At 42.9% G+C, this 23830-nt stretch overlaps 1 protein-coding gene across 5 annotated transcripts in view; it reads left to right on the top strand.

Annotated features, from left to right (window-relative positions):
- The first annotated feature begins 2280 nt into the window (after positions 1-2280).
- Positions 2281-23830, top strand: part of Gas2l3 (growth arrest specific 2 like 3) — a 33508-nt gene continuing 11958 nt past the window's right edge. The window contains exons 1-9 of one of the 5 annotated variants that reach the window (XM_029482693.1): positions 2281-2355; positions 9077-9183; positions 11477-11546; positions 12024-12071; positions 13873-13911; positions 14707-14875; positions 16552-16667; positions 19096-19237; positions 23361-23424. In XM_029482693.1, coding sequence (XP_029338553.1) covers positions 13900-13911; positions 14707-14875; positions 16552-16667; positions 19096-19237; positions 23361-23424 — 503 coding nt within the window. In that variant the 5' untranslated portion in view covers positions 2281-2355; positions 9077-9183; positions 11477-11546; positions 12024-12071; positions 13873-13899. Of the gene's footprint in view, positions 2356-9076; positions 9184-11476; positions 11550-12023; positions 12072-13872; positions 13912-14706; positions 14876-16551; positions 16668-19095; positions 19238-23360; positions 23425-23830 lie in introns of all 5 variants that reach the window. The other 4 variants (XM_029482692.1, XM_021173861.3, XM_021173863.2 and 1 more) reach the window with 4 other exon arrangements.

Raw genomic sequence — 23830 nt, 5'->3', positions numbered from 1 at the left:
AGCAAAGGCAAACTTTAAGGGAAGTGAGAGAGAAGCAGGTTAAATCGAAGGACCTAGAGGGGGGTTCATCATCTAAATCCCACAGAGGGATACAGGCTGAGAGGACTGCACAGATTTCCAGCTTCTGGAACATTCCCAACAGCACTGTTCCATGTCACCAAATAGACAAGAGGAGTGAGAACAAAGCAGGCCTTAAAGTAGATGCTGCAAGGTTTCAGTAAGTGACTACTTAAAAATGTTAAGAGCTGTGTGTGGAGGGAGACTGTTTACATTTCCATGAGCACAGTTTCCGTTTTAAATAAATGGTGTTCAAATATTTAGGCACAAGGCATACACGTAAGAAAAAAACTCATAAGAACCATTGCTAAGCAGTGACTCATCAAATAAGAGTTGTATAGCACAACTTATTACTAATTGAAATGTTTGTGGCACTAGGGACTTAGACACAGTTGTTCTTAAAGTTTTACAGGGAAGTGCACATATTTTGATATCTAATTTAAAGCATCAAAATCTGGCTAAATGAGGAGGCATATAAATAGCCCCATGGTTTTAAATAAGAAATATTGGGAAACACAGGGCGATTTTAACAGACTCTGTGAATTTCTGCTGCAGTCAGCAAAGAGATCTCAGATGGACTGCAATTAGGAAACAAAAAACCAGGAACAACTACAGGCTGATATCATCAAGTCCATTGATCAATTTTTAATGATGGCCTTCTCCACTTGGAATCCCGGGAGAGCAGGATCCCTGGTGCTTAGGATAGGGCCTGCCGCAGAGCATCTCTAATCCTTATCTTCTGCTTAGATGGATTGAAGTAGCTCCAGCCAGCTCAGCTGTTATCAGAACATCTCTAGCTCCATGCTTGTCTCGCATTTCAAACTGAATACACCCAGCGAAAATGCACACTGGTCCTCTACCACGGCTTGTTTTTCCTGTATTCCTAAGACTAGTGCCACCACATAATAACCAAGGCCAGATAAATCACCCTCTTAGTTCTTCCAGACACTTCCTTCACACCCGCCTTCTGAACTACTTTAGTGAGTTGTCATTTTAGGTTGTTTTTTGTTTGTTTGTTTGTTTGTTTGTTTGTTTTAATAACAAACTATTCTGTTCCTTTCTTCAAAAATCTTTGAAAGTGAACACCCCCCTTCCCCAAAATGAAAACCCCACAAATGAATTTCCTTATTCTTTGTATCCTTGTAATTATCTCACAGGCCTCCACCAGGACTGCATCTACATCCCTCAGTATCTATCAGATCTACCTTCATACATACATACTTTCAGACAGCTCTGTCTCTCCAGGTCCAAACTTAGATTATTCAAAACGATTCCTTCCAGAACGTTCCATGTGCCTCCCGGGTCCTGCATTTGCTGTTTCTCCTGCCTAGGAACCAATCATTCATAGCAATGACTTCCTCTGGCCGATTCCTGTTGTTCCTTCAAGATCTAGTCATTTCCAAACCTCTGACCATCACCCTGTTTCACAGACTCCCTATTCCATGCCCCTCAGCCCTTTGAAAACTGAGATTGTTTTGTTCCCTATGAAAGCTGTATTGTTTTTGTGAGAGACCAGGTTTCAGTTCAATGCCCACAATTTAGAGATGGAGAAGCATGCACCTTTGAGGTGTCAAGACTTAAAAGGAACAGAAGCCGCAGGAATCTAAGAACTTGGGCCAGAACACAGAACCTCCAGGCTTTTAGCCAGTAAGATCAGCCCATATCAAAAAGCCACTTTTGAAGTAAACTCACATCTATCACTACAGTGTAACAATCACGTGGTTACATTGTTACTTTGACATCCAAATCCCCTTTCCCCCACGTTTCCTGAAGGAAGAGCCAACATCCTCTTTTGGCTTCCAGGGATGACTGCAGGGTTTCTCTCTCTCTTTCACAGTAAGGGGGCTGGGGTGGGCTCTGTCTGAAAGACTTCTGCTTTGGACGGGTCCCTGCTGGGTTGGTTTGTGTTTCTGGAAACCTCAGTGCCCCTCCGGATGTAAGCAGATTTTAGGGTTGGAAGGAGCTCAAACTCCTGGGAAGAGCAACATTCTAGGGCGCTCCGAAGCAGCCTTGAGAGGCGGGCTTCACACACTCTCCTGAACGACGGGACAAATAGGAGGGGTTGTCACTGCCGCTGATAAAGACTGGACTGGAAAAGGTCCCTATGAATTCAGCCTGCTGTAGAAAGTCTCCGGAGGCGTGGCGCCCAGACCACGCCCCCGGTTCTGATTGGCTCCTTCGAAACAGGCGGCAGCGCTGGGCGACAAACTGCGGCGGCGGCGGCGGTTGGTTGCAGGCTTGCTGGCACGCACAGATTGAGCCCGAGTCGCCCCGAGAAGTGACCTCGCTCCCGGGCTGGTGAGTGACTTCCCTGTTGGATTTCTCTTTTCCTCCCTAACTTTCTGTTGCCTGTCCTGCGGCATCTTTGCTGAGCCTCAGCACGGACTCCCCACCCCCACCTCCCCAGTTTATAGCGTCCCGGTGGAGTTTAGGTGGGCTACAGAGCGGCAGGATTCCCTAGAACTCTGCGATTGGCTGGCTGAGCCTGCTATGATTGGCTCTTGGGGCTGTCACGGTGACGTTCAGCTCACCTTCCTATACCTGCCCGCTCTGTTGGGTAAGAGGGGCTACAAGTGTGAGCTCGGGAGCGGGAGGGGCGCGAGGTAGAGCCGCGACCTGTCCTGCTCCGAGACACAAACTAGTGCATGGTGGCCGGGCATCCTGCTGCCCAGCGCCCAGCCAGAAAGGTCACTTGATTCTTCATCATCGTCATCGTCATTATCATCATCCTCAGAAAGGAAGGGATAGAATCATTGGCCCAGGACAGACTACTACTCATGATCACGCTGCTGTTTTGCCCCGTGATAGGCACTACAGGCTCTTCCCTATTTCTCCTCTGCAGGACTCAGATCTCCCAGACTTAACGGAATTAGGGAACATTAGTGGACGGAGCCCTTGCACAACGCTCTCCCACCCACACTCCTGGGTTTGGAGAACTGAATTGGGGGAGGCTTGCAGAATGCCCTGGGAGGCCAGGGAGGCATGTAGAGAGCTTGCATCCCCATGCATATGCGCCCCCACCCCAACCTCGTTCCATCCTGTCTCCTTTAAACCTAGGGGCCGAGTCGAGCACATTAGAGTGCTCTGTAGTCTTTAAAACGAAGGAACGTGTTTTTCTGCGGGTCCAGTCTAGGTCAGAGTTTGTTGGGTTTTGCTTAGCCCATGTGAGATCGTTAATGACTACCCTTAGATAAGTAGTTCTGAACGGCTGTGGGCTCACTTCTCTTGAGCTTACACAGAATGATTGAAAATTGGGATTTCCCCGCACCTTTAATTCCCTTCAGGAGGAAACTAGTAAGAATATTCTGGTGTGGCTTCTGACGTGTTGCTGCATCTGACTCATCAGTTTTAAAAACTTACTATGGTCAGCTGACACTGCTTTCTAGCTGTCTGCTGCCCTGACATTGGAGATGCTGGGCAGAGTTCTTTACCTCAGGCATGTTTTTCACCTTCCTGTTGAGAAAGGAAAAAAGTAAAGTTAGTGTGTACAACATGATTTACTCTGTCTTTCAGTAGTTGTTCATGTTTGGATCGGGTACACTTTTTACATACCTAATAAGGATGTATTGAGAGAATGGGAAGCTAATCTGATTCGTCTCAAGTTGAGTTTTCGTTGAATTAGAACCTCATCATTAGAGAGACCTGCCTCAGAAATAATTTTTGTAAGGCAGTAACCTAATTACATTTCTTGGATAATAATAATAAGTCCTCTTTCTCCTCCTCCTCTTCTTTTTTTTTTCTTTTTTTCTTTCTTTCTTTCTTTCTTTTTTTTTTTTTTTGTTCCGAGACAGGGTTTCTCTGTGTAGCCCTGGCTATCCTGGAACTCACTCTGTAGACCAGGCTGGCCTCGAACTCAGAACTCTGCCTGCCTCTGCCTCCCGAGTGCTGGGCTTAGTAATTCTTCTTCCTCTAAGAGCCCAGTGAGTTTTCTCATTGAATTGCACTGTGATGCACCAGATGTTTTGGTTAACAGAACGTTACTAAGTATTTTATCTATGAATCATAAACCGTCACAGAACCTGTCTGTAATAAAGTATAGCACAGACATAAAAGGTAATGTGATCTTTTCACTCATAGCTTCTTGGGAGTTTGATGTCATCAGTCAGTCATGTGTTAGGAATTGCTGACATATTATCGGATAGATGTCTGCTTACTGTCATGCAATATAAACTGGTTGTAAGAAGGTATTATATTAGCTATTGGTGGAGTTAGTGTGTGTGTGTGTCTTGGGTTGGCACTCTTTTTTTTTTTTTTTTTTTTTGTTTTTTTTTTTTTTTTTGAGACAGGGTTTCTCTGTGTAGCCCTGGCTATCCTGGAACTCACTCTGTAGACCAGGCTGGCCTCGAACTCAGAACTCTGCCTGCCTCTGCCTCCCAGGTGCTGGGATTAAAGGAGTGCGCCACCACCATCTGGCTGGGTTGGCACTCTTTATGCATGTTAGGCAAGCACTCTACCCCAGCCTAGGACTGATTTATATTCCTGGCCAAAATTAAAGTTGGTTCATTAAAAAGTGTTTGGCTCTGTTAAAAATTCTTTTCTTCTTTCCTCCTTTCCTCTCTTCCTCCCTCCTTGTCTTCTTCCCCCCTTCCCTTCCTTTCTTTTGACCTGTGTTGTGTGGTGGTTTGAATGAGAAAGGTCCCACCCTCAGGCTCTTATGTTTGAACACTTGGTCCCCAGTTGGTAGGGCTGTTTGGGAAGGATTAGGAGGTGTGACCTTGCTGGAGATGTGTTACTGGGGGGCCAGCCTTGAGGTTGCAGAAGCTCAAGCTATTCCCAGTTAGCTCTCTCTGCCTCATACTTGTGGATCAAATGTCAACCCTCAGAAAGCTCTAAGGATGTAAAGTTCTCAGCTCCTGCTCCAGGGCTGTGTTTGCCTGCCTGCTGCCATGAGTGGCTACAGACTCACACTCTGAAACTTTGAGCCCCAATAAACTCTTGCTTCTCTAAGCTGCCTTGGTCATCACAGCAACTAAAAAAGGTGACTGTTGCTTTGCCAACCACGATGGTCTCAAACTTGCGACAACTTGCCTTAGCCTTCTGAGTGCTGGGATTACAGGCGTGTACAACCACGTCTAGAGAAAGTATTACAGGCGTGTACAACCATGTCTAGAGAAAGGATTACAGGCGTGTACAACCAAGTCTAGAGAAAGTACAACAGGCATGTACAACCACGTCTAGAGAAAGTACTACAGGCGTGTGCAACCACGTCTAGAGAAAGGATTACAGGCGTGTACAACCACGTCTAGAGAAAGTACTACAGCCGTGTGCAACCATGTCTAGAGAAAGGGTTTCACTCTTTACCCACGCTCATATTTTAGTATACAACGTGAATGATCCATAAGCCATTTGAGAAGTTTTCTGTTAATGGATAATTACATATATTTTTCTTTCAGTTTTCCTGTATTTGTATATTTCCCTTGCAGTGATGGAGTTGAACTGATTTTAAATATCTTTTCAAAGTTTTTTTTGGAGGGTGGAGGTTGGAGAGAAGGCTCAGTGGTTAAGATCATACACTGCTTTGGCAGAGAACCCAACTTCAGTTCCCAGCATCCCTGTTGCAGAGTAGTTCAAAGCCACCTATAATTAACTCTAGCTCCAAGGGATGAGGCCCCCTCCTCTGGCCTCCTTGGGTACCTGAACTCACATGTGTATGTATACCTTCCTCAAAATACACACAATTAAAAAAATTGTAATTTTTTTTTTTGTATTCCAAAGCTAAACGGAAAATTCTAAGTTGAAATTGAGTTGTTCAAATTCAATATCTGCTGAACAGTGCAAGAGAAGTTCTCAAGTTCTCCAACAAAGAGACTGTCTCTATATCTCATAAGTGGTATGCGATGCTTTAGTAAGTAAACCATGGAAATCTTGCTCCTGCTTTCTTGCAGCGCTGGAAACTGAGCGCAAAACCCTGTGCATCCTAGCCAAGTGCTCAGTTACTGTCCCCTCTCAGCCTAAAATTTTACTTTCTGAAATGTCTTTGTCTACCATTGAAGCTGTGGTTGTTATAGGTAAATATACCATGGATTTGTATCACTATTTCATAGTACCTTTAGCCTTTAATAATATATATATTTAGGTACCAATTTAATATTGGTGTATGTTGTTATTATTATTATTATTTTAAATTTTGAGGCACGATCTTGTTGTGTAGCCCAGGTCTTGAAGTCTTACTCTTCCTGTCTCAGTTTTCCAAGTGTTGGAAAGATTCAAAGCAGCACAGATTTATTGTCTTATAGTTTGAGGATAAAAAGTCATGAGTTTTAATGATGCTTATGACAGAAGGTACTGGCAAGGCTCTGCTACTACTCTCTATAGGAAGGAGTCCATTCTACCTTTTCCAGTGTCCAGGAAGGCCCTGCATCCCTTGGCTTCTTCCATCTTCACAGCCCCAGTCTAGCACTTCTGATAGTTTCCCATCATGACCTCTTATTGCCTCCTATGATTGGCCTTTCCTCTACCTCCACCCCTTTTAAATTTATTTATTCACTTTACATCCCAATATCATCCCTCCCTCTCCTCCCAGTGCCCACCTCAAGTCCTCCCCTAGTCCACCTTTCTCTTCTCTGGTCCCCCACTGTCTCTTAAGGACTCTTGGGATTACATTCATTCCACCTGGGTAAGCTCTCATCCCAAGGTCTTTTTTCTGTCTGCAAGTTTCCTGTTTTCAATGTCAAGGTGTTTGTAGGCTCTGGGAATTAAGATGGGTCATCTCTGGGTGCCATTCTTCTGTCTGATATAGATGACGGTGTAGTAAACGTGGCTATCTCCAGCGGAGCAGCCATATGCATCCTCCAGTGTCACAGTGGTCAGAGTCCTTGCCCCTCTGTGCAGCTATTCTGTCCTGCATTCCTGACCTCTGACCTCTCAGCCATAGTCATTTGCTTTTCTTAGTGAGTCCTCTGTCTTATCAGTTCATGTCACTTGAAGTACTTTAATCAGTCAAAGGTGCATGCCAAGCCAAGCCCAGAGTCTCTCTCTCAGTCTGTGCATCAGGACGAAGCTCTCAGCAACTTCTCCAGCACCGTGTCTTACCTGCATGCTGGCATGTTCCCCGCTCTGGACTAACCTCTGAAATTAAATTGAATGTTTTCTTTTTTAAGAGTTGCCTTGGTTGTGGTGTCTCTTCATAGCAATGGAACAGTGACCAAGGTAGAGTTAGTGCCAGAGAGCAGGGTATTACTGTGCTGTTTGTTGTAGGAACATGGAAAACTCTGGACTAGAAAAGTATTTGAGCATTTTAAATGGGGCTTCCTGGGCCATTCCAGCAGGAGCATAGGAGACAGCACAGGGATTGTGGAATTGTCCTCAGTGACCAAGGGAAGCTGCTGAGACCAGGCGTGTGTCAGAGGTATCCCAGCAGAGGCCAAGAGAGGTCACCGCATGAGACGTTAAAGGTGAAACACGGATTGTGTCAGAGGCTCCGAGATGCTGGAGTTGCCAGAACTGTGGGCTGCCTGCCAAGAAGAGCTGGAAGCAAGGAGTGGAACTAGTCAGGAACAGAGAAGTGTGCTGTGGTCAACAAAGCTGGACATTAGATATGCGGAGTGAGGATTCTGCAATGTTCTCTATTTCTTTAAAAAAAAATACAGAAATGTCATCAAAACATGTTTTCATTTTCATCCAGGTATGGGGTCTGGGGTTCTTCAGACTGTCCACAGCAGGCAGCTGTCTCTTCACCCTCCAGAGTGATCTCTCGCCTATAGATGCTCACTGCTTTGCCCTCTCTGTTCCTGCCTCTCTCTGGTCCTCCCATTCTTTCCCTTGGCTCTTTTTCGTATATCTCTAGCCGCTTACTTCTTTTCTTGCTAAACTCCCTTCTGTTTTACCTCTGTGCTCCTTTGTCCTCAGAGAGCTTTTTAAAGCGAGGAATGAGATCATACCACCATCAAAACAGTTCAGTGGTTTCCCCACTACACTTAGAGTGAAATCTAATTTTCTCAATGCTGCCGGGGTGATGGGGCCACTCTCCAACATTATTCTAAGCCACACGCTCTGTTCTCCATCCGTCGACCATTGTGCTTCTTGGAATACATCATACTTGCTCCACACGGAGCCTTTGTAAGAACTGCTCTCTGTTTAGGAGCCCTTCTTCCTTTCTTGGCTAAACACTTACCACGCTTCAGATTTACACCTTTCTTACAGGAAAATAATTTCGTTCAAGTTAAGTGTAAAGTAGGCCCCTGTTATTTTTCTCTGGAGAGATTTTGCTTTTGGCTTCCAAGCGCTAGTGTGGTTTAAAGTCATGCAGTGGTTTGTCTGGTTTCTATTTCGGTCTTTAGTGGTGTTTGTTATTAGCTCTGTAAGGACAGTGAGATGGTCACTGTGTTTGTCTTAGTTATGGTGACTAGTTATGGTGACTAGTTCAATAAAGGATCTGAATAAATGTTTATTGAACACACGAGTGCATGTATTATCACACAAAACAGGACATAAGAAATAAAACTGAATGGGACAAAGACTTTACGTTTAAAATATAAACTTATGGACTGAGGACATGCCTCAGAGAGTAAGATCACTTTGGGTAAGGACTTAAATTCTCCTTTTCAGTAGCTATGTAAAAGCAGGGCTCGTTCGCTTTAGAGTCCATAGCTCCAGCATGGTGGAGCGGAGATAGTGCAACCTTGATGATCTGCCGTAGCTTCTGCATGGGTGTGTAGGGGTCTGTGCACACATGCACATCACATGCACAGATCACGATTTTATGACGACTTAGTCTAGCAAAGAGAACCCTAAGTTGCATATTCTGGCTCCAAGTTTTGATGTGTCTGTGTTAGCATTTTTTTCTTTTCATTTATTACCAGACATTTGTTAGTGGAAAAAGTCTTGTAAGTTATATTTAATGGGATCCTGTTGCTTATCTTTTTAATTTTGTAAATTTTGTCAAATGAACTAGATGTCTCATCCTAGATTTCCTAGTCAAGTGCCCCTACACCAGGTACTTTACATATCATCTCATTTTATTTTTACATCAGGCGTCTGAGGGTGATGGTGAGGCCCTGTTTTTCTAATATACTTTTAGGTTCCAAGAAGTTCGCACCATTGTGCCCGTATAGATGGTTTACGTTGGAGCAGGAGTTGAACCCAGAGGAATCCAGTGCTTTGTACTACCATAGTGCTGTTTTGATGGTAAGTATATTAGTCTGTACTTTTAAAAATATATGAAAAATATTTGGCATTGATACAGAACTTTTGTTTTCTCTGCTAAGCAACTATGAAGTATTTGACTCGGAATTTTAAAGCTAAGACTTTTACATTTCTGCATTTATCAGGAATACACTATTCTTGAACTATTATCTTAGAGAAGCACATCAAAATGGCGAAGCATCTTTGATGCACACTGCAGGCATACAGACTAGTAGAAAACGCCTCTGTTCTTACTGCAGTTTCGGCTTGGCACCTGGCCCGCTCCTTGCAGCTTATATGTACTGGCAGTCATCTGGAGGCTTGGTGCTATGTAGTAGTAGTCCTCCCCCCGCCCCTTTCCTGGAAGAAACATACCTTCCTTGTTTGCCATTTAGCTACTTCCTCCCAGTTTAAATCTGGATTGTGCCATGGGACTTTAAGTCCTTCACACCACGTTTTATAATGGGGGGGGGGGCAGATACAGCACACTGTGTGGCTCAGAGCCTGCTGCAGCCCTGGGCAGGAATGCTCTACAGAATGGCTTTCTCTTTTGTGATCTGAGGTCAGCTTTCAAGGAGAACCTTAAGGAAAATATAACCACCAAATAACCACCGGGACCTCATTATGAGTGGATTGGACTCAGTCCTGGGCAAGCTGCAGGTGGAGGAATAACCAAAAAACCCTATTAAGGCTGGTAAAGAATTGAAGGCAGCTTCCCCAGTAAGACAGAGGGAGAAAGAAAGGGATGACGTGCCCCCACTCCCCCAGCAATGATTGATATACTGCTGGTTCAGATGGAGGCTGAGACTCGGGGAAGGGTAGACACGAGGAAGACGTGAGGGACAAGTGAGGGAGAGGAAAGTTGAGGTTGTGCTGCAGACCAGGGCCGGGGCTGACCACGCACCTACTCTTGGTATGAAACTGGCGTCCAAGACAGTACGAACAGCTCAATTATATTTTAAAAACTGGCGCTCTACATCGGGGATGGAGTTGAGAACTCATTCAGTAACTGATTAACTGATTCAGTCTGGACAGTTATCAAAATTCCCCTCTCCCCCCCCCCAAAATAAATAGTATACACAATAGCTTTTCATAGCTGAGGATCTGTTACGAGGTACCAGGGTCCTCTTTTATTGCAAATTAGTTTATTTATCGAGGTAGCATGGGTTGAGCCCAAGGCCTTGCGCACGCTCGGCAAGCATTCTGCAGGTGAGCCATCCCGAGATTTCGAGAAATATTTGTAAAGGAAATGCAGGTCTTCTGTCACTTCAGGAGTGCCGTCTGTCAAACCGGAGGAATTTGAGAGCATGTGACTTTTGCTAAAGTTCAAGTGCCTGACCATTGTCCCCAAATTCCTCATTTTCCTCCATAAAACTGATTCTGTTGAATTTTCCGTAGAAAGCGCAGCTGCTGAACATTCTTAGGACGGCTCCTTTGTGAATGTGCCTCTGTTCTGGCTGTGCACACGCCTTCTAATTGTAGCTTTCTTTTGTTGGTAGTCGGCAGCTCCCACTGTTAGAGCCCTTGTCTGATTCTGTGGAACTTCATTTTAATGGGAACAGCTTCTTTGCTGCGTGGTTGTTTTTTTTTTTTTTTTTTTAAGAAATGGTCTGGGAAGCTTCATACTGTGAACCTTTGTTGGGGACAAAGGGTTATTTATGCTAAAGGAAAATGTGTCCCCCACTGAATTAACTGGTGGGAAGCGTAACAGGCCAGTTAGCAATGCTCACTTGTGTTTTGGCCTTTTTGCTGTGGCGGAGGGGAGAAACATGATCAGAAAGGGCAGCCTGTGGTCTTTGGCCTTCTGCAGAGAGAGTGTGACAGACGCTAAGCTCTTCAGTTAGCTTAGCTTTAGCTCAGGTTCCGTCTCTTCCTTAGAGAGTGCAGTGTCTAGGTGGCACCTGAGTGAGAGGTGTGCGAGAGCGCTCGGGCGGACATAACTCTGGGAATAGGTAACCTTGATAAGGTTATTAGGAGTTTTATGTTGTGCCTGCTGTAAACAAGCAGCCAATGTATGCTTTTTTATATAATCTATATAATCTGGAAGCCTTTCACTAGTGTTCTCCCTGCAAACACATTAAAGGATTACATGAGTCTGATTGAATTTATTTTTTTTGGTTTTTACGAGACAGGGTTTCTCTGTATAGCCCTGGCTGTCCTGGAGCTCACTTTGTAGACCAGGCTGGCCTCGAACTCAGAAATCCGCCTGCCTCTGCCTCCCGAGTGCTGGGATTAAAGGCGTGCGCCACCACGCCCGGCCTGATTGAATTTATTAAAGTTTGTCTTTCCGTTGTAGATTCCAAGAGCAGAGCTTTGGAGCCAACGCCACCGATTCTTTTGGTTTTTTGACGGATTATCACGGGGAGGTAGTGAGTATTTTTAAGTCACAGTTGAAATGGATAGTTTACTCTCTTCTTATCTAGCAGCAAGAGCTTATGGCTTAGCATGTGATTTAAAGTCCATGTGACTCATAAGAGAAGAAAGATGCCTGAGTTTCAGTATCGGTTTTGCTGGGGTGGGGGTGGGGCTTATATGTACATCCCCTTTACATTATTGTATACAGGGAAAGGCTCATGTTTTGTCATGAGTTCTGTGTAGTACCAGGGATGGCGCACCGAAGTGTTCCAGGTCTTTCTCGGCCAAGTAACAGGTGCCCTTATGCAGGCAGAAGGGAGTCACCGCCAAGTTCTCACTGTTCACTGTTACTTATTCTGACGAGGTGTGAGGGTCTCAGGTGTTCTGTCAAAGAGGCAGGAAATCACGTGCCTCATTGTTCTAATCTGGGGTTTGAGGGAGCAGGCACTAAGCCATCACCTGGGAGCTAATGCCATTTCCTTCTCCAGCAGAGAAGTTTCATCTCCGTGTAAATGACCATGCAGCCTGCCATCCAAGTAAGTTTTCTTTTTCTAAAAGATAAATATAAAGTCTGAATGATATTATTGACTATATAAAGTCTGAATTGATATTATTGATTTAATCCTTCTTATGGCATGAGTATATTTTTTAGCACTGTATTTTAACAGTAGGTATAGTGCATTTTGACTTTCTAGTTCTGAGGAGATGTTGATTCTGAGTTTTACTCGTGCTAGACCGTTGAGAGAATGAAAAGAATGTTGGGGTGAGTGGGTCAACCTGGGGAAAGTTAAGTAGAATGTTTTATAGTACCCCCTCCTGACAATCCGGTACATGTTTGCAGTTGAAGGAACACTTAGTAGAAAACAAATACAAGGTACAAGGCTTAGTTTAGATAATTGTACATATGCTTTATAAATGAGCCTGGGGGCTGGAGAGATGGCTCAGTGGTTAAGAGCACTGAGTGCTCTTCCAGAGGTCCTGAGTTCAAATCCCAGCAACCACATGGTGGCTCACAACCATCCGTAATGAGATCTGATGCCCTCTTCTGGGGTGTCTGAAGACAGCTACAGTGTACTTACATAAAATAAATAAATTAATTTAAAAAAATAAATGAGCCTGTACCTCACTGGATGTTAAAATTAAAAAATTTTAAAGAGTAGGTTTTTTTTTCCCTGTTTATGATTGGGCAAAGCCAGCAGCTGTGTCACAGAAATCATGGTAGTCTAAAGTTGGTGTTTGCTGTATTTATTGTCTTTCCGTTCTTTTGTTTTCTTTCTTTAGATATTAATAGCATAGTTAAATATTAATTTAAGGACAAAAGGCACACTGAACCTTTCTACCTAGAAAGATACAGTCAGCTACCAATAAATACCTCGGGAAGCCAGAGCTTACGGGTCGATCGCAGCTTAGTTCTGACCCCACTTTTGTCCGCTCTTAGTGAGAGGCTGGTGAGGCAGCGAGATAGCACAAGCAGAGAACCACTAGGATGGGTAGTGCGCACTTCAGGAGTTTGTTCTTTAGTAGTTCTTTCTCTAACGCCTGTTTGTATCTCAGCAGAGGAGACTGGGAGTGGGTTTCCCCCCCCTTTATAGATTGTCTGCACAAGTTCATGCAAGACAAACATCCCGCCCATAGTCTAGAAGCTGTTTGCAGTTGTCACCTGATAGGAGAGGGAACATCAGTGTTCTTCAGTGGCCTGCCGCCGCCGGGGGTATAAACCACACCCAAGGCAGACCTCGCGCTCAGTAGTTGTTGGCCAGCAGGAGCCCGACTTGATGCTTTCCTCTTCTTCAGGGGTTTTGTTTGTTTCATTTTTGTTTTTCGTGGGAGCTCCTGTGACTTTCTGATGTGTCTGTTGTCTGTTAAGCGGTGCTTTGTTTTCTGTTAAAATATCGTAAGATTTATTTATGCCTCCTGGCACGTACGTGTTTGTTCCCTCTTCAGTCACTCCTTATGTGTGTGTCCACTCCTGGTGGAGACGTCCAGCTGGCTGGGCTCTGACACTCTCTAATGAGCTGTCCTGCTCTGCCAGACACCTCGCAGAGGGTCACCCTCTTACCACTGTCCCTGCTCTTTACATTCCAAGTCGCCTCCCCTGAGAACTCCTGCACAGCTCACTTGGAATACCCCTGTTGAAGACAAGAGCCACTTGCACTCTTTTTTAAAAAGTGACTTCATGGTTGCTTCTTTCATACTTTGCACATAGCTTTCTATAAACAATCTGAAAGCAAATTTGCTCATTTAAAATATTTCCAAGTGTTGGTTTGATAGTATGTTTATGTGATCCTATTCTTATTTTCAAATTTAAAATAATAGCAATTATTTTGGGCTTTACAGGTCAGTAGGCAAAATTGAAACTGTTAGATGGACAGTGTGGTACGTATATAACCATCGAAAAATGTTCCAGTTGTAGGTCTTAAAAATACAGACAATAAGCGAGATTTGCTTATAGACTATAGTTTGCCATTATAATTGCATTAATCAAAAATATCTGGAAAAATTAAAGATAGCATTGAAGGGGCTGGAGTAATGGCTCAGTGATCAAGGGCACATGCTGCTCCTGTAGGGGACTTGAGTTTGGTCCTAGAACCCTTATCAAGTGGCTTACAGCTACCCCGCAACTCCAGCCCCAAAGGATCTGACACACTCTCCTGGCCTCCTTGGGCACCTGTGCTAATATGTACAACACACCCAGACATGAATATTTAAAACATCACAATTATGATCTGAAGTTTGCAGAAGCCATTCACGTCTGCATTCACTCGTCCATTTCACAGACATCTGTTTAGTCTCTGCTGTCTGTCAGGGCCAGTAAGAGATGCTGCAGACTGGTATCGTGTAAGTCATTAACCCATTTTATAGCTAAGGTGCAGGGGATTCTGGTGTAGTTACTAGTACATTGCTAAGCTAACAAGTGGGGAAAAAATACTATTTGTTGAATTTCTATTCTCTTGTCTATACAGTCGAATCCGTTCATTGATTTAGTGTTTGTTGACATCGACCACTGTATTAAATGCTAAAATCATAGTTCAATTTTCTTCTGATTTATGTCTTTTCATATGAGATGATACAATTTTGCTTATTCTGGATGGCCTATGGCTACTTATTTAAACAGAGTCATCATGTGGGGTATGGTGATGTTAAACAATGATTGGTTGGTATTTTGTCTAGGTGTGGTTTGGGGAAGATCTGCCTCTAAGTCCCAGGTGTCCCCTGACTCCCAGACATGGCCCGGGACTGGCTGATGTTTGCCAGTATGACGAGTGGATAGCCGTGAGACATGAAGCCACCCTGCTGCCTATGCAGGAAGATCTCTCTATTTGGTTATCTGGCTTACTAGGTAAGGCTTTCAGAGACACCGATGCTTGATGTTCATTTACGGAGTGACTGACTGCTCCCGATGCCAGGGATACTCAGTGAATGTCAGAGTCAGGCTCTTTGTCTTCCCAGTCCCTAGAGTCAAGGAGATGCTCTCGGCCTGAGCCTCGGCTTGTGAATTGTAGGGAACTTGAGAGTTGACTGATGTAGCCAGTAATTGTGAATAAACAACATTTTATTTTAATATTGTTGGATTTTTAAAAATTGTGTATTTCTAATATTGCTTTATTTATTTATTTGTTGTTGGTTTTTTTTTAACTGATTTACCTCAATCTTGAATGAGCCATAAGGTTATAAGTGGAAGATATACTTTGGTTATATAAAAATAAATACAGTTTCTGAAACATGGAGGAATAGAAGCAAAGGAAGCCAAAAAGACAAGGCCACTTGGAGAATGCCTGGCATCGTCTTTTTTTCAATCATATTTTTTCTATTCAGGATTGTGATGAGTGCTCTGAACTTTCTTCCCATTGAGTGAAAAATATCACTTTTTGTTTTGTGTATGTGTGCATGTGTATATGTGTATATATGCATGGGTATGTGCATGTGTATATGTGAATATGTGCATATGTGTATGCATGCTTGAGTATGTGTGCATGTGTATATGTGCATATGTATGTATGCATATGTATGTTTGTATGTATATATATGCTTGGATATATGTGCATATGTATATGTGCATATGTGCATGTGTATGTATGCTTGGATATGTGTGCATATATATGTGTGGGTATGTGTATATGTGCATATGTATGTATGCATGAGTATGTGTGCATGTGTATGCATGTATGGGTATGTGTACATGTGCATGTATATGTGTGCCTGTATGTAGGTACAGGTGTGTGTGTGGATGTATACATGTGAGTGTGTGTGTGTGTGTGAGTGTGTGTGGATGTGTGTGTGTGTGTGTGTAAGAGAGACAGAGACAGAGACAGACACCATGTGCTTGCCAACCCAGCTGGCTACAAGCTCTTGAGCTCTGCCTGACTACACCACAGGCACACTATCACACCTCACTTTATGTAGGTTCCAGGGACCCAAACTCAGGACCACAGACTTTACTGAGTAAGCTTTCTCTTGAGTCCCTCAAATCACTTAGCTCCAGACTTTCACATAGCATTCTGAGATTTTTATGAGAAGGAAAAACCTGAAGATGGACTGAGGCCCTCCTAAGATAACCACACAATAAGCCGTTTCTCTGGTTTTGTCTGGTATCTGCTCGATAATGGGAAAGCTTTTAAAGTTTATAATGTAAAGTGCTTTTTAAAGAAGCTATTTTAGAGGTAAAAGTCGATCTCCCCAGTTATTCTCCTCCTGTATTTAATCTATAAATTATAACAAAATCCATCTTATCTATAGAGAACACTTTTTCTTGTACAAGTGATATTAATGTGCAGTGAATTTACCTAACATAAGTGTACATATGTTTTTCCTCAACTTTATTCAACCCTAACTTTCTTTTGTCTTTGATTTAACTCAACATTACTTGTTTTACTCTACCTCTTAAAGGGTAACTTAGTGTCTCATCTGGTATTTGTTTAGTTTTCCAGATGTTACCTGACTGCATTACAGTTTTAGCCACTGGTTTTGACTTTGCTGCTTCTAGATGTGTCTTAGCTTTTAAAAATGTGCTTTTAGATGTTGACATCAAGGCAGAAAGATTATTGGAAGAACTCGATAATGGAGTGCTGCTGTGCCAGCTAATCAATGTTCTTCAGAACATGGTGAAAGCCTGCCACTCTGACGAGCCAGGGGTGAGTACTGACAGCAGGGACGTTGGCTCTTCCTCTCTGCTCCTCACGGTCCCTTGTGCTTCCAGCCTATACCTTTATGTTTCCAGCCATACCTGGCTTTAAAAATGGATTTCATTTTTTGAACATTTGAAAGATACTATTTATAAACTAAAGGAGGAAACATTAGCCTTGAAGCTTGGAAGATGGCCCAGTTGCTTATCATGTACCAGTAAACATGTAACATACAGAGTGCTTGTCATGTACCATGAGAGCCTGAGTTCAGAGCCTCAGCACGCATGTAAAGGATGAATATGGTGGCTTGTGCCTGTGATGCCAGGGCTAGGAGACAAGGACAGACAGATTCCCAAAGGCTCAGTGGCCTACTAGTCCACCTAGTAAGTCAGCGAGTTCCAGGTTCACTGAGAGAACCTGTCTTAAAAAACAAATCTTCATGAGCATGTTGGTGCCTGTGGGTGTTGCAGGAAATCTCCAACCCAAATGAGTCCGTGCAAATGACACACAACTCTGTTACATTATTTATAAGCTGCACACCTAGATTGGGCAGAGGTACCACCCTAGACTACTCTTATTCCCCAGCTATGAGATCTTCTGCTACTTGCAGCAAGCAGGGTTTGTGGTTGTTTTCGGCTATGCTGGCCAGTTCTATGTCCAGTTGACACATGCCAGAATTACCTGGAAGGAGGAAGCTTCTATTTTAAAATGCCTCCATGAGATCCAGCTGCAAGGCATTTTCTTAATTAGTGATTGATGGGGGAAGGCCCAGCCCACGGTAGGTGGTGCCATCCCTAGGCTGGTGGTCCTGGGTTCTATACGGAAGCAGGCTGAGAAGGCATGGTGAGCAAGCCAGTGAGAACACTCCTCCAGGGACTCTGCATCAGCTCCTTCCTCCAGGTTCCTGCCCTCCTGCCTGACTTCTTTCGGTGATGAACAGTTGATACTGATGTATAAGCCAAATAAACCCTTCCCTCCCCCTCTTGCGTTTGGTTATGGTGTGTCATCATAGCAATGGAAACCCTAAGGTGGCACACAGGTCATATCTTTGTTATTTTTATTATTATTATCATCGTCATCATCTCTCTAGCTTCATCTGCTGCTTTGGTGGTAAAGTTTTGAGTATTTTTTATCAAATGTTCAGTGTTTTTGAGAGTTTGGAGCCTGGACATGCCATTAGCAAAATATAAAATGATATCATTGTTGGAGGGTAAAAAGTGAGATGTCTATATAGATGCATACATGCACACAGGTATCCATATATGTAGTACCGAGAGGACATCCTTTGGTATATGAAATTCTCTACTTCTAGGAATTTGTTCTAAGGGAAGCATAGATAAAAATAATACAAATGTTAAAAATAACTTGCTATCAATAGGGATGTAAAAACTAATTGTGGTAGCTAAACACATTGAAATATTATGTATTTATTAGAAATGATTATTTAAATGTGTTCTTTTTAAGTCTTAAATATGCCCACAGCCTATCCAGTATACATACTTTAAACGTGCATGCACACTACTGCGAGCACACAAATCAGTTTGCAGAATCTTGTCTGTATGGCATTCTCTAGGCACACATGCGTACCTTTGCACAGACATGTTCTATTGAAATGTCAGCGAGAGGATTTCAGCTAATACTAATCATCTTTGTAGTTTGCTATATTTATTTGTATATTTTTGGAAATGATAATATATTCTGTATTTAATCATGCATGAAGGCTATTTCAGTTCTGGAAAATGATAGCACCCAGAAGGAGACGCCTAGACTTGGTAATAGCAGTTGTCTCTAGGGAGAGACACTGGCAGTGGTGGAGAAAGAGCCACTATACCTGTTACATTAAAAGCATCACCTGTTATGAGCTGCCAAGTTCAAAAGCAAAAGAACTCCCCGCTTCTCTGCCCTAACCCCGGCAGAAATGTCACAGTTCTCTTGAGCCAGACAGTTAAACCCACACAAATAAAAGCATAGAGTTTTCTGAGACTGTGGTCACCAAAGAACCTGAATTTAAGGATGGGCAACTACTGAATTTCATAGTCTCTTTCTTCATGAGTCTGAAGAAGAAAGCAACACCGAGGATTTGTTAGACTGTAGCATAGCATAGTCTTGTGTGCATGTTGAACTGTGTGGAAACACTCTGTAGATGCTTTGTCATTACCAGGCCACCATTTTAAAGTTTGAGGTTCGTGTGCTGCTTTATAAAGGATTAAAGAAGCTTGACTCTACCACTAATTTTGAGTAGATCATTTTTTGTAGGAATATTTGTTCTGGAAAACACGTTAAAGAAGAAAATTATTTTTGAAGAATAATTATTTTCCCTCCAATCTGTACAGTCTTTAGGAACATTTAATACATTTAACATTTACTTTGTCATACTGAGATGAACTCCTAATGAAAATATCGATTGTTTGTTTGTTTATCCTCATGTCTTTTCCAGAACTTTCCAATGAGAAAAGTGCCCTGTAAGAAAGATGCTGCCTCGGGCTCATTCTTTGCCAGAGACAACACCGCCAACTTTCTTCACTGGTGCCGGCACATCGGGGTTGACGAGACTTACCTCTTTGAGTCTGAAGGTTTAGGTAAGAGCTCTTGCTGTCGGACACCGTCAGTGTTTGTTAGGATGGTTCCGTGTGTGTCTGTCCCTCATTTCTGAGTTTCTAAACAGTGACTCAAAGTGCCATTCACAGTTACTTATACAATTTATGCTGCATTTGTATGTGAAACAGTGGAAAAATCAGATACTAATCAAATGTAGTAAGCCTTTCCCTTATTTTAATGGGCTTCTATATCTAGCATTCTCTCGAGTTGGCTGCTAGAAGATTCTGCACTGATGCTCTACTATTTTCACGAGGATTGGTTCTAGCAGGTCTAAACTAGTAGCAATTCCTCTTTACCCAAATCATTACAGAAGTAACAGGTGAGCTGTGCTTTTAGTATTCAGACTTAATTGTAAATAATAGCTGCCATCTTTATTATCTAGAAAGAATGATATTTTTGCCATTTTGTTAAAGAACTCATGCTTCAAGCTGGACGGTGATGGCACACGCCTTTAATTTCAGCACTCAGAAGCAGAGGTTCGAGGTCAGCCTGGTCTCCAGAAAGTACCAGTGTTAGCATTTTGTCTAGGCTCCACCCCACAGTTACCTGGCAACAGCAGGTGTGCCTGATTCACTATAAAAGGGGTTGCTTACCCCCTCCCTCTCTCTTGCTCTCTTGCCTTCTTGCTCTCTCTCTGTCCTCTCGCCCCTTCCCCCCTCTCCATGTACTCATGGCCGCCCTCTACTCTCTCTCTCTCTCTCTCTCTCTCTCTCTCTCTGCCTTTCTCTGTCTCTTCTACCCTCACAACTCCCTTCCCCACGCCCTGAATAAACTCTATTCTATACTACACCATCATGTGGCTGGTCCCTTAGGGGGAAGGGATGCCCCAGCATGGCTCCCCTCCCCCGACACCTGACTGCACATCCGCCAAACACAGTCCTTCTCTCCTCATCTGTTTATAAAACACAACAACCAGGACAGCCAAGGCTACCCAGAGAAACCCTGTCTCAAAAAAAGCAAGCAAGCAAACAACAAAAAGCATGCTCCACTAAAAAATTGTTGATGTATTTTTTCTCATTTTCTTAAGTCAGCAGAAAGAAACGTCTATGTGGTCCTAAGGGAGCATCTGGCTGGCTGCTTTACACACACACACAACACAAACACACACATGCACACACATACTTGTGCACACACACATTCCAAAGCATTTATCGATGTGTACATACATACATATGCATGTATAGAAATGCACATGCACGGAACATGTAATGCTGTGGTAAGAGCTTTATCGCCAAGGCGACACTATTTCTAGACAGAGGTTTTATCACTGATGCTGTTTACAGCTCCTGATTTATGGTGGTGATTAAAAGCAAACAGACTCTTAGTCGAATTTGCTAGTGTGGCCTGGTCCTGGCTAGACTGCAGCCTGCTTGCTGTGCATCAGTCTGCCTCCCTTTGCTCGGTGTAGAGTAGGGCTCAGTGGTTTGCCCTGGAGGCTGCTGAGCTGTGAGCCCAGGTGTGCAGATTGTTACAATGTAGCTGATTAAGTAGCGCATCCAGCTACTAGGGATCAAAGGAAGGGGTACCGCTTTGAATTCTCCCCTTTGTAGCTTACTTTGAAATGGTCTATGAACGTCATTAGTTTTTAAATGTAGAAGACATCTTCCAGCGTGCTGAAGGGCAGTGTAGGACTAAGAAAAATACTGTCAGTGCCAGTTTGTAGGCATTGAAGTGATAATTTTCTTTTCTCTTTCTTTTTTTCTTAACATCTGCTTGGCACTCAAAGTAATTTTATGAAAGAACTATACTATTTTAAAGTACTTGGGATATTTATAAAAACAGGTTGGAAATATTTCATGATCAATTCCTTTATTTCTGTAGATGTTAAATTCGAATGGAGGCCTTTCTGTTGCTTTAAACAGTAATACATTATAGCCAGGCACGTTGGTACACACCTATACACTTACATAATCTCAGCCTGAGCTGTGTATCTAGCAGGACCTGTTTCAGAGGAGACAGATTGGTTTTGTGCGTATAACAGATGCTATTCATACCTGAAGGAATGACAGCCCTTTGTGCTGGTGCAGCCAGGGTATGTGCTCAGAACACATTGAACGTTGGGTTCCACTGGGTCCAGAGTTCCTTAAGGTTTCTAACTCTAAGGAAAAGGTAGTCATAGGTACTGTCCTGGCAAAGCTAACACGAGGCCTATGAAAAGTGTCAGACTCCTGCTGCCTCCTCCTCCTCCTCTCCCTCCTCCTCTCCCTCTTCCTCCTTTCATCTTCTTCCTCCTCTTCCTCTTCTTCCTTCTCCTTCTCCTCCTCTTCCTTCTACTTCTCCTCCTTTGCTCTCTTGTTAAAGTTATGTCATTTATCTTTTTTATGGACCTACAAAGCTTTTGTGTGCATTCTAAATGCTTTACAACATCAAATATAATTTGCAAGTATTTTTTTTTTCCATCTTTCACTTTTTAATATTATCCTGGGATGTGTAGTTTTTTTTAATTTTTAAAATTTTGTTGTATTATATATTTACTACATACATTACATATATGATTATATGTAATATATATGAGTGTTTTGTCTGCATGTATGTCTGTGTATCACGTATTACCTGGAGGCCAGAAGAGAGTGTCAGATGCCTTTAGACTGGAATTCAGTTTCCATCTGTCACATGGGTGTTGGGAAATGAACCTGGGTCCTCTAAAAACGTCAGTGCTCAAAACTGCTGAGCCATCTCTCCAGTCCCAAATTTAAAGTTTTTGTTGTTTTGTTTTTGGTTTCTTGAGACAGGGTTTCTCTGTATAGCCCTGGCTGTCCTGGAACTCACTCTGTAGACCAAGCTGGCCTCAAACTCAGAAATCCGCCTGCCTCTGCCTCCCGAGTGCTGGGATTAAAGGTGTGTGCCACCACGTCCGGCTAAATTTAAAGTTCTTAAGTTTGTCTCTTTTCTTTATTTTTTGTCTTTTGTTGTATCTAAGTATCATTGCTTAACAAAGGCGGTACAGGTTTTAACCTGTTTATCTTGTATTGTTTTGAGGCCACAAACTATGATGTTGACCAGAGCAGATCGATCGGATCGGAGTGGTACCCTTATCTTTAGCCTGGCTTCAGGAGGAACGTTTTCCACCATTTACCTTAAATGTAAATGATATTAGAGTGCTATTAGCTGCGGCTTTTTCATGGACCCCCTTATCAGATTGAGAATCCCCCTACCCACCCTACCCCTGCTTTGTCTTTTTCACACATTGGAATGGTGTTAGATTCTTTGAAATTCTTTAATCTGTATGTCATCCCTTTTTGTGTGATGTAGGACCACTGTTTCTATTAATTACGTTGGTTGATTTTCATATATTCAACTGTTTGCATTCCTGGCACAAATTGTATTTGTCCACTGCACACTGCTGGGTTGTGTTGCCAGCATGTTGAAGATGGTTATGCTTATATCTGTGGGGCTTCGACACTGGCTTTCGGTTTTCTTGTATCTTTCTCTGGCTTTTGTCTTTGTTTTGAAGATAATGATGCATCAGAGAGAAAGTTAGGAATTGCTGCTTCCTGTTTTTGTAAAGTTTGAGAACTATACAAAGTTGAGGTGACCTGTCTCTTCAAACAGCATCTCCTGCCAAGAGATCTGTACTGTAATGTATTCAGAGGAGGGCAGAGGTCAAGGGTCTCCTGTGTTCTCCTTATTTTTGAGCCAGGGTTCCTTACTAAACCTGGAGCTCATTGGTTTGTCTAGGTTGGGCAGCCATTGAGCCCTGGGATCTTCTGTGTTTATCTGTCTCAGCACTGTGGTTACAGATGTGTGGCCCATACTTGACTGTTGGGGCTGGATACCAGAACTCCGGGTCTTTTATTTGACATTCATGACTGAGCCATCTCCCCAGCCCTTACTATAATGTAACTGCTATTAAATCCATACGTTTTTTTAATCTGAAATGCTGTACAAGTAAATACCTGGGCCATTCCTTTTTGCTCTCTAGTTTAATTTTTTTAGCACAGAAGAAATAGTTATATAGAGAGAGTAAAAATGTGCTTTCTGAGTCTCCTCTAAGCAAGTAAGCCTGCTGTCTTCATTTTTCTTTCTTATACTCTAGCCTCTGTCAGAATGTCTTTCCTGTCTTACATCTGAGTCTTAAAACATTTGCTCTCATTTTTCCCCCAGTTTTACATAAAGATCCCAGACAAGTGTACCTTTGTCTTCTTGAGATTGGTCGGATTGTGTCAAGGTGCGTATTTCTCAACATTTCAGAATTTCAAAATCCTAAATACCTTTAAACCACTTCCAGTTCATCTTAGTTTCTATACCCAAAGAACATGATTCTTGATTAAAATGGAGTAGCCCAATTTCCTGTCTTATCCTTCTCTGTCTTATTTACTTGTATCTACATGAACATACAGCAACATTTGCTGTCTTCTTTGGCCTCATCTTCATTTCATGTGAAGTTGTAGAAATGCTACTTAACATTTCCGGGTTAAGAATGGGTAAAACCATGCCATTCAAAGCCGAGCAGGTCCCATTTGGTGAGAAGGCTGAGCCCCTGTGTCCTGTATGCCTTCATCAGCCCTTCCTGCCCACCAGCTTGTTTTAAAGCTGCCTTTCAAGACTCCAGGAAAAATACTGAAAATTTTACA

The sequence above is a fragment of the Mus caroli genome, unplaced genomic scaffold (genome assembly GCF_978045245.1).
Source record: "Mus caroli unplaced genomic scaffold, Mus_caroli_1 scaffold_9, whole genome shotgun sequence".
NCBI classification, from domain to species: domain Eukaryota; kingdom Metazoa; phylum Chordata; class Mammalia; order Rodentia; family Muridae; genus Mus; species Mus caroli.
This window is presented reverse-complemented; position numbering and strand designations above follow the sequence as displayed.